Raw genomic sequence first — 10,001 nt, 5'->3', positions numbered from 1 at the left:
GGTTCATAAAATGTTCCAGGAGACAACCTCTGTGACATTAAAAACTTGTAGACAAAGAAATATGACATATCATAACTACACTAGTGCCAATTACAGAATCACAGTAAGGCGGGGAGATTATGGCTAAATTTAAAAAGCATTCATTTCTCCTTGAATATGACATCTTTCTATCCAAAGTTTAACATTTGCTATTCTGGTAAAAAGACAGGAATTATAAACCCTGTCTGGTTTTTGGTTTTCTTTCATAGCAGATCAAAATGAAACACAAGGAGGTATGAACACATATTTGAGATGAAACTCAAATCGCGCCATTTTTTGAGGTCCTGGACCTTCCTTATGGAAAACCAGTGGTACTTGGATTATTTTCTCCTGCTTCCTTAAATGGAGCTCTGTTTGAAGACACATTGGAATAGGTCTTGAATTGCTGTCATTGTCTTAAGAGCCACTAGTGACTCATATGGAAAAAGCCATTCGAAGCTGGAACCCCAGAGTGATAATACAGATGAACATTAGGCAGAATCTCTCCCATAATGGATGCTATCAAAGGGAAGAACACTTAAGACAGAAATAGAACATAAATGATAGATTACTCTTCTCCTAAGATATAACAAGTGGACTGTGGGACTGTTCTCCATAATAAATATTTATTGATTTGAACATCTAAATGAGCATGAAAGACCTAAAAGTAAAATACAAAAGTAAAAGTTTATTCTTGCAGCATTTTTTCAATCGGCAAATACTTAGTCCGTGGCTGGTAAAGGAAAGGAGCTGGCTGACAAGCAGGAAGGACAAGGTGCCAGCAGGCCCCTAGCTGGTCAGGGTCGCAGCAGTGTTGGTGGACTGTTGGGGTCTGGTCAGGTTGCTCTGGGTCATGTTTTTTTTGGTTGTAGATTTCTTATCCACGTGTTGAATTGCCGATTTCACCCACTTGGCATCTGGATCAGCACAGACCTTCAGGCCACGCTTGGTAAAGAGACTGCAACATAAAGAAAAGAAAGAGTTAGCCACATTCTCAAAGCCTCGGGGCCAGAAGATGAGTTTAGACTAGCGTAGGCATTACTGGAAGAAATCATCTTCCCGAACCACAAGACCACAACAAACACCTAACACCTTACTTCTGTCATAGATTTTAACATAAAAGAGAAATATCAGCAGGTGCTCCCCAGTTCCTCTTTCACATTAATTCATTAGTTCCTTTTCTCATATATGCTTCCAAATCTTGTAGCCAAACTGTATCCCGGAGGTCATCCAGTCCATGATGGTCTCCCCAGGTGGCACAAAGGGTTAAGTGCTCAGGTACTAATGAAAAGGTTGGAATAACGGGCTGGCCTTGGGAAGTCTTACGAAGTTCAGCTCCAGTCTGTACACATGACTTGTACATGAGTTGACTAGTTAGTCTGATTGTTATGGACTTCCTTCCACCTCTGACAAAGGCATGGAGGGTATATATTTTAAAAGGATGATTTCTTGTCTAAATTTCTTTGAGCAATCTTGCAATCATATTTTGCAAAGGGCTGATCCTTCTGAAAATGAGATCCCAGAAAGATAGCGATGCCGCGCAGGCTAGTTTTTGACATCTTGTCTTGGCATGTGAGGACAACTGATCAGCACAGTACCTACTTTCCCCAAGCCTACGCCTCTCCTACCAGTGTGGTCATGTGAATAAATCCTGACCTGGCACTGCCCTCTCAAAACGTAGGCCTGAGAGCAGAACACCCTTTTGTGGTAGCATTTATTCTGCGGCACTGTCTGAAGCTATCGTTCATATGGAAGCACAAAGGTGATACTGGATCAACGGCAGTTTCCCTTCGTGCTGATGTACTTTTCCTGAGCGGAGCAGACTTTCCGGACAGTCACGCCCTCAGCGTAGCTTTCAGTGGACGGAAACTTACATCACTGCTCGCATGGAGCCCTCCTTGATGGTGTAGGACTTGATTTTCTGGACAGGCAGTGGCCGGGTGTGTAGACTCACACAGATGTTCCTGGCTGGAACTTCACTCCCCACACCTGGTGAAGAACACCAAACAGAAAAGCAAAAATGAAACTATAAATCAACTGTGACCAAGTTCAAGAGAACCAAGGGCAGCTAGCACCAATTAAAGGACTCTAAGATTGTTAGAAGAACACATGTCTTCTTCCGGGAAGAGACGACATCTCTGTAGCCTATCCCCAGTCCTTTGCACATCGGAGATTCTTAGTAGAACATTTGACTGCTTAAAAATGGACCCGATAGGATTGTTGCAGGACGTTTCATGGTAGGAAACATTAAAAGTTCTCAACTATCTCCTTGTGGTGTTTCAATCTGGAAACCATGGGTCTATCAGATGTCCCCGTGCCATTTATTCATATATATTCCTTTAGACGACCGCTCCTTATTGAGTGTCTGTTGTATGCCAAGCATTGTTTAAGGCACTAATTAAGACACACCTTATCCCTGCTCCCATGGGGCACATCTTGTGAGGACACAGGCAACAAACAAGTAAGCAGATAATGAGATCATGTCAAATTGCTCTAGGGGTGACTGAAAAACAAAGCCGAGTGGCACAGAGTGGGGTGAGAAGCACACAGTAATCTTTGGGAGCCAGCAGTCAGTAGCAGGCTGGGGCGGGTAACTTGACTACACAAACAGTGGAGTCTTTAGCTCAGATGGGAAATGTGAGCTATGTAAGTGGGTCATAAAGTATTCATCCTCAACAGGCATGGCCCCAAAGAAGGAAACATTTAAGTGTACAGAGCAATCTGACGTTGCTAATTGGGGGAAAATGACCCCAAAGCGTTAATAACATTAAGGGTTTGGTAAAAGCTAATCCGTTTTCTAACTGCTGGTTTTCTGTTATGTTGGAGGGGCTGGTGTTTGCTTCGCAGGTATTAAGTATCTCAAAGAACAAGCAGATAGTGATGTGAAGGGGTAGGGAGTGTCACTGGGAACACCAGGCATTTTTTAAGCATGAAATTAAACAAACAGTGTTACTGATATTGCCTTCCTTCACCCGCCCTGTTCTATCTTGCTCACTCTCAACTCCCAGCCCGAGCCTCCTTAACCTCTATCTTTGCTGAACCGTCTCTCAGGCCAGTGAAGGAGGAAAACTTACATTTCAAATCACTGTTGAACCTGCCTCTTACTACTAAAGCAACTCTCTTTCTTTTTGTGAAGTAACTAGCATGTGTTCGCAAGAGCCACAGAATATGCTGTGTTCTACACCAGTCACCCTCTTCCTTATTCCCAGCAATGCTTGTGTCTTAGTGATTGATTGAAGACACTGTCATACTCACACTGCAGAAGGGGAACTGCAGTGGTGGCTTTGTCCCATGTTCACGCTGAAGAAGCTAAGTGCAGGTCATTCCAGTGGAGAATTTGGGCATGTGAGCCACATGTCTGCAGTCGTCCCTCCTCTCTAACCCTTCCCCTCCACCCACTCCAGGTTTCCACCAAGCTATTGTCTCCACCAAATCCTGCCAGAAAGCAACATCCAGCCTAATTTAGTAATCTGAAAATGTATATATATACCAGAATCACAATGAAAAATAAACTCCACCTAGTAGGAAAATGTTACTCTTTAAGAAATATATGTTAAAGTCCCATGGGGGTCTGTATTTCAAAGTATCCCCAGTTATTATGTGTTGCACCTTTACTTGATAATGGCCATGAATAAGATGCAGCTCTCTTTGTTGGCCCATAAAGCTAAATGGCCTTTTGCGGATTCAAGAACTCATAACTAGAAACATTCATGGTGGTAACAGTAGACTGCCCCTCATACTGGCAGGTAGTATTGATTTCCTGGACATGAAGATATATGGATGCAGTCATTTTCTTTCTGCTGACTTCCACATAAAAGCACTGATTTCATGAGAACGCCCTCTCCATCTCCACCCTACGATGTGTCTGAACTCACAAAGCTATCAAGACGTTATCAAGATCAACAGTAAACGGGCAAAAGCCACGAAGTCAGATAGTAATTATCACTGTTATTTCACAGCTAACAATCAAGAAATTAATATTCACAAGGAATTTGACAAGAGACGACTTATTTCATTTCAGTTGCAGGTGAGGGTGCCTCTTAGTATATTCAATTTATAGAGAAGAAAACCTAAGCCCCAAAGAGGTTAATAATTCATCTTATTAGGAAGAACAGGATCCCCAAGCAGAATTGGGGTTATCTGGCTCTTCAGCGTCTACAAAGTCCTCTAAAACAGCATTGTCACGCTCCTGTTGCACATGGGGAGACTAAACCAAACCATGTGCCCACCAACCTCCCATCCCAGTTCACATCACAGCACAGCATAGCAATGTAACCTACCTTCCACAGTGTAGGCACTGAGGCAGCAGAGCACAAGGCAGACCAGGATGAGAGTCCTCATGGCTGAGGTAGACTGAGCTGAACAGGTAGAGAATGAGGAACCAGCTCCCCACAAGCCCCTTTTATTCTCCTTGGTCAGCGCGCTTCCTGCAGCAGGAGGGGGCTTTCGGGGTGGGTGTGGAACTTCGGAAAGCCCGCACAATAGTGAAGCTTTTTTTTTTCTTTCCCTTTAAGGAAAAAAAGTTCTTGTCGCTACTCATGCTAACCCCACACCTTGTAGCCTTTTCCCCTTCTCCTGTGGTTAACGTGTCACTGAAACCATATGTGTGCACAAAAGCAAAGGTGGCTGTCAGCTCCTGCTGTGGTTCTAAATTCAGATCTTCCACTGCAGACTCGCCTGACCACTGTGACAGTGTCATGGCCCAGCATGCGATAGGCCACAACTATGGCTCCCCACGGAGAAGGTCAAGGAAAGTCACCTTGGTGGTCAATGTGATGTCCAACTCTACCAGGCACATGAAGCAACATCCGCTCCCTGGTGTGTGAACCCTGGAGCAACTAGGGAAGCCAAAGGAGGCGCCCGCCCCCTGGAGTGCTTCATTCCTTTGTCTTAGCTTCTCTTTCCCTCCTCCATCTTTGCAAGGCGCCCACTCTTCTGTGAGACTTACTAAACATTGAGTGAGAATGTTTTTAGCATGTTTATGGGTCCGTGTTTCCTTTACTGTGACTTAATGTACACATTTTTAAAGCCTACACAAATTTTGTTAACATCAACTTATTATTGGACGAGAAAAAAATCATCATAGTATGATTCCAATGAGCTCCTGTTTGTGTGCATGTATTTGCATGGTTGGAATCACTTTGAATGCTAAGTTAACATCAATTGAATTTTCTTCCTAATCTCTTCATAGACTTCATGTTTCTACTTTAAGTAAGTATACATTAAAGAAGCCTCTCATAGTTTGTTGTTATATAGATACATTCAATAGGGAAATATTCGTGAATATTATCGGAAACACTTCCCTTTAGTACCTGGGAGTAGGCTTGCTGAATAGAACCATGCAATCCTCTTTCTGACTCTTGATAAATGTTGCCCTATCTCCCACATAAAGAAAATCAAGCTTCCTGCCTTCAAATCAACGTTGCCTCATAGGGACGGCTCGAGCAGACTTGCTCCGCGGGGCTCCTCAGGCTGTGCATCTTTCCAGAAACACAATGCTAAGGCCGACTCCTGCTGGGCGGTGGGTGGCTGGACCGCAGACCTTTTGGCTGGCAGCTGGGTGCTGAACTTATTGTTCCCTCCTAATTGCTATATCGACTTCCCAGAGGTAGATTCCATTTACAGGAACTCCAGCAGGGGGTGAACGTGTTAGTTTCAAGGCAATCTTCCTAGTTCTCGGTTTTTTGCTGTTCTTTTGTTTTGTATTACTTTTAAAATATATTGTTTTTGTAAAACATGCTGATGACATTGATATTCCAATTCATAGAAAACTGCCCCATAAAGTTTCCTAGGCTGAAAATCCTTATGGAAGCAGATTGTCACAGGTTTCTTTTGTAGAGCAGCCGGTGGATTTGAACTTCCAACTATTTGGTTACCATCTGAGCAATCTAACCACTGTACCATCTGGGTTCATTTAAAAAACATAAGCATCTACAAAATGCATTTGTCAATTATATGTATAGCTAAAAAAGTTTTATTGCTATTAGTGATATGGAAATAGATTCCTATATTTCAAATAAATTATAGGTTAACTCCTAAGAGAATTTTGTGTTAATGGCATTTAAACTTCCAGGATATCTTTTCAGTTTGTCTCCATCTGGCTCGACTAACAGTCCTTAAACGCTGACTGCATCTTCCTGCTCAAAGAACATCTCCTTTTGGTCCTCCTGGATCTGGCTCAGCATCCCTTGCTTGCCTCCTGCCAGCAGCCACTCTGCCACAGTCCTCCTCGAGCTTTCAGCCTGACAACCAGCACACGGTCAGAATGTTATCGTCCATCCAATTTCCAAATCTATGTAACTGAGAATCATCATAGACTTGTTTCTATGCATCGGTGTCATTCTCAACCAAGTCTTACTAACTCAGTAAGTCAGTCCTGAGCTGTGCATATCAGACTTAGAGACAACTTCTTATAATTGTCCTTCAATATTATGTAAATTTGCACTTACTAGGAAATGATGGAATTAACTTCTGCTCACCACAAATTCTTCATCACAATCATCGTCACTTGCTGCACATGCCACTTTTAGATCTTCTAAAAGGCATCAAGCCTTTTCTGGAACTAATGCAAGGCTCAATAAGCTCAGACTTACCGACAAATCTGACTTAAAGCTATAGGTAAACATGGATCTCGTTCATACCAGGGGCCTGCCTGTATCTTCTCAGTTGTTGTGTTTGGTGCCATTGAATCAGTTCTGACGCACATTAACCCTGTGTACAGCAGAACAAAGCAGTGCCCAATCCCACATGTTCCTCCCAGGCATTGGCATGTTGAGCCCATAATTGCCTCTATAGTGTCAATCCATCTCATTCAGGATCTTTGTCTTTCTTCATTTACCCTTGACTTGGCCAGGTATTGGTTTCTCCAGGTAACCTGTCCAAAGCACAAGTTTTGTCATCTTCTCCTCGAATGAGAGATTTCCTCAACAGTGCTCCTAACTCAAGATGTGTCCCTTTAACTTTCTACACCAATCCAGGTAAAACCAAACACCAAAGTCACTGCCATTGAGTTCATGCCAATTCAACAGCGACCCTGTAGGGCAGTCTAGAATTGCCCCTGTGAGCTTCCACGGCTGTGGGTCTTTACAGGAGCAGAAAGTGGCTGGTAGCTTTGGAAACGCTGACCTTCTGATGAGCAGCCCGGCTCATAACCACTATGCCACCGGGGCTCAAGGTTGACCCTCATGATCTCTTGTCAGGTCTCCTCCCTTTTCAATCTACTCTCCACATTTTTGCCAGCGTGATCATTCCAAAGCCTTCTAATTTCATTTCTCTACGGAGAATCACTGCTAAATTGATACTGCCTACAGGATTTGTTTAAAATTTCTCATTGTCATGAACAAGATTCTTCAAGAACTAATGCTAATATTCTCTTCAGACTCACCTTCTTTCACTCATGCACCTGCTCTCAAACCTCACATCTAAACTTCAGGGCAGTCAATGAAATGTGCCATCTTTGGGGCATTTCCTTACCTCACCTCATTGTTTCCTTGACCTGAAACACTCAGTTCAACATCCTAAATAGATCTTAGTAAATCCCTCCTCTCCCTATAAGTTCAAACAACCTTTTGTATAAATCCTTCCTTAAATCCTCTAGATAAGATTGAAGTATGGATGCTCCATGCTCTCTGGGAACTGTGCCCGTGATGCTGTCTGATCACTTATTGTTGCTATCAGGTTTTGTTACTCTTCCCTGCCACCCATAGCAGCAGACTGTGTGAGAGAGTTTTCATTCGCTGGTTTTGGAAGCAGATGACCAGGTCCTTGGTTCTAGACACTCAAATCTCGTCTGTCTTAGCCTGGAAGCTCTATGGAAGTCTACTCAGTTTCATAGCAACCCACAAGCCTCCACTGGAAAGTGGGTGGTGGGAACTCTTTAAGGTGCATTGGCCATGAATTGAGCACAGGCAGGTCTACCTCATGAAAGGTGGGAATTCTGCCACTGAACTACCCGCTGTTACCCCCACCCAACTCCCCAAGATCTCGGATCTCTTTGTATTCCCCTCCCTCCTTCCATTTCTACATCTCCTCCCAGAGGGTGGATTCCTGAGGGAGGAACCTCTCTTAGTCATCTCCAGAGACACAACTACATTCCCGGTGAATCTCATATGTAGAAGTCACTCAGTAAATAGCTGTCAAAGGAATGGCTTATTTGAAAGAGAACAAAATTGGGCCTTTGTATATGAAATGAAGAATGACCAGTCACAAACATAAAGCCAGGGGACTGTGCCTGTGACTTTCTCTCGTGATTTCAACCAAATAGGCAAATAAATCAAGTGCTACAGATTTATTTACCATACGAAAATGGAATTTCTATACTACCAAAATGAATTATCCCTTTCATGTTTTCAAAGTACACACTAGAATCTTTGGTGTAGAAGAAGTAACAAATAATAAAGTAAATACTTAGTGCAAAAATGTGTATTATCTTCTAATAAGATAGACATGAATGGACAAGAACCAATTGAGGGGTATTAGTTACAATGAATTCGTTTTATCTTTGATACTTCTTTCTCTTGAATACCACATCCAATCTACCAGCAAGAACTGTTGGCCTCTATCGTCACAGTCGAATGCAAACACCTCTCACTCCCCCTGGACCGCTCAATTGCAAGTCACCATCGCCTCTCAGTTGGATTATTGCCTCTCAGTTGGATTACTGGCTTTCCTGCTCCCAACCTTACCTAGTGAGGTCTATCAACTGAAGTTGTCAAGGTGATCATTTCACAATGTAAACCACATCCTATCACTTCTTTTCCCAAAACTCTTTGGTGTCTACCCATTGTTGTCTAAAATAAACTGTAAGCTTGTAGAAAAACCAAGTCCCTTGCTGTCAAGTCTTTTAATTTCTTTTAATTCATCATAACCCTGCAGGACAGAATGGAGCTGCCTCTTAGCATTTCCAAGGCTGGAATCAGTAATGAAGCAGACAGCCAGACCTTTCTTCCAAACTCTATGCTCTCTTCTTCCATCACCCACTGACATGATCTGGCCTCGTTTTACTCTACTCCAGTGACAGCAATCTTCTGGTTGTTTCTCAGACATGTTAGTCATGCTCCTGCCTCTGGGTAATGAACTTACTGTTTCCTCTGTTCCCTCAGTCATAAGCATTGTCCCTTCAATTCTTCATTCAAATAACGCCTTTGTGTTGTCGCTTTCCCTGACCATTCCATTAAAAACACAGACACAACAAACGGGTCTCACCGGTTCTCTCTTGGTGACTCTATTTTCATCGTAACACTTAGAATAAGAGAACAATTTACTCATTGATTTCGTATTGCCCTTTTCTTTCCATGAATTGTTTATCATTTTCAATGCTGCTCTTCAGAGTCTTGGACTGAGCCTAATGCAAAACAAATTCTCAATTAATATCTCCTGAAAGAAATGTGATGTATATGAATGTGCACATGTATGAGTGTGCAAGTATATATTAGAGAACTTTAAAAGTTCGTGGAAATTTTCATTATCTTTAATTCCATTTCCCCGTGAACTTTGTGAAGCCCTCTCATATATACATGTCCAAACATAAACATATTGATATCCTCATGGATATATATATATATATATACATATATATATATATATATGTGTGTGTGTGTGTGTGTATCCTATAGAATCCCTATGGGTCAGAATTGAGGTGATGACAATGAGTATATGTGTGTATGTTTAGGAAAAATTGATTTAGCCTTACTGTATGCAATATAGTCTGATATTTCTGTATTCTTTCATTTTGTAAAAAGTGCTGAATAGGACTCACTAACTAGTTTTCATATCACATCAACATATTGAAAATCCAAACATTTAAAATTACCAGGCTACTTAATAAATGCAATAGAGAAAATTAGCTTTCTGTACTGAAAAATACAGAATTAGTCCTCTACTTATCCTATACTCAGGACCAAATTCCAGGTGTATCAAATCTTACTCAGATTATAATATGAGATAATAGTCTAATGGCATGATGGAAGTATTTTTAAATTACA

At 42.0% G+C, this 10,001-nt stretch overlaps 1 protein-coding gene across 1 annotated transcript; it reads right to left on the bottom strand.

The window, feature by feature from the left end:
- Positions 1-807: 807 nt before the first annotated feature.
- On the bottom strand, positions 808-4,359 carry LOC142438916 (cytokine SCM-1 beta-like). Its single transcript, XM_075540954.1, has 3 exons — positions 4,299-4,359; positions 1,893-2,007; positions 808-976 (listed from the first exon to the last, which is right to left on the bottom strand). Exons 1-3 carry the CDS (start codon positions 4,357-4,359, stop codon positions 808-810), a joined length of 345 nt encoding a protein of 114 aa, XP_075397069.1.
- Positions 4,360-10,001: the final 5,642 nt, after the last annotated feature.

This window comes from Tenrec ecaudatus, chromosome 1, assembly GCF_050624435.1.
Source record: "Tenrec ecaudatus isolate mTenEca1 chromosome 1, mTenEca1.hap1, whole genome shotgun sequence".
Lineage (NCBI taxonomy): Eukaryota > Metazoa > Chordata > Mammalia > Afrosoricida > Tenrecidae > Tenrec > Tenrec ecaudatus.
Note: the sequence above shows the minus strand (reverse complement) of the source record. Positions and strands in the feature narration are given on the sequence as shown.

What these genes read in the sequence shown, in the direction of transcription:
- LOC142438916 (XM_075540954.1), bottom strand. Translation starts at nt 4,359, where the DNA reads ATGAGGACTCTCATCCTGGTCTGCCTTGTGCTCTGCTGCCTCAGTGCC. An exon ending in CAGTGCCTACACTGTGGAAG is followed by an intron (nt 2,008 to 4,298) that starts GTAGGTTACATT and finishes GTTCTTCACCAG; the next exon opens with GTGTGGGGAGTGAAGTTCCA. An exon ending in GGCTCCATGCGAGCAGTGAT is followed by an intron (nt 977 to 1,892) that starts GTAAGTTTCCGT and finishes TTTATGTTGCAG; the next exon opens with TCTCTTTACCAAGCGTGGCC.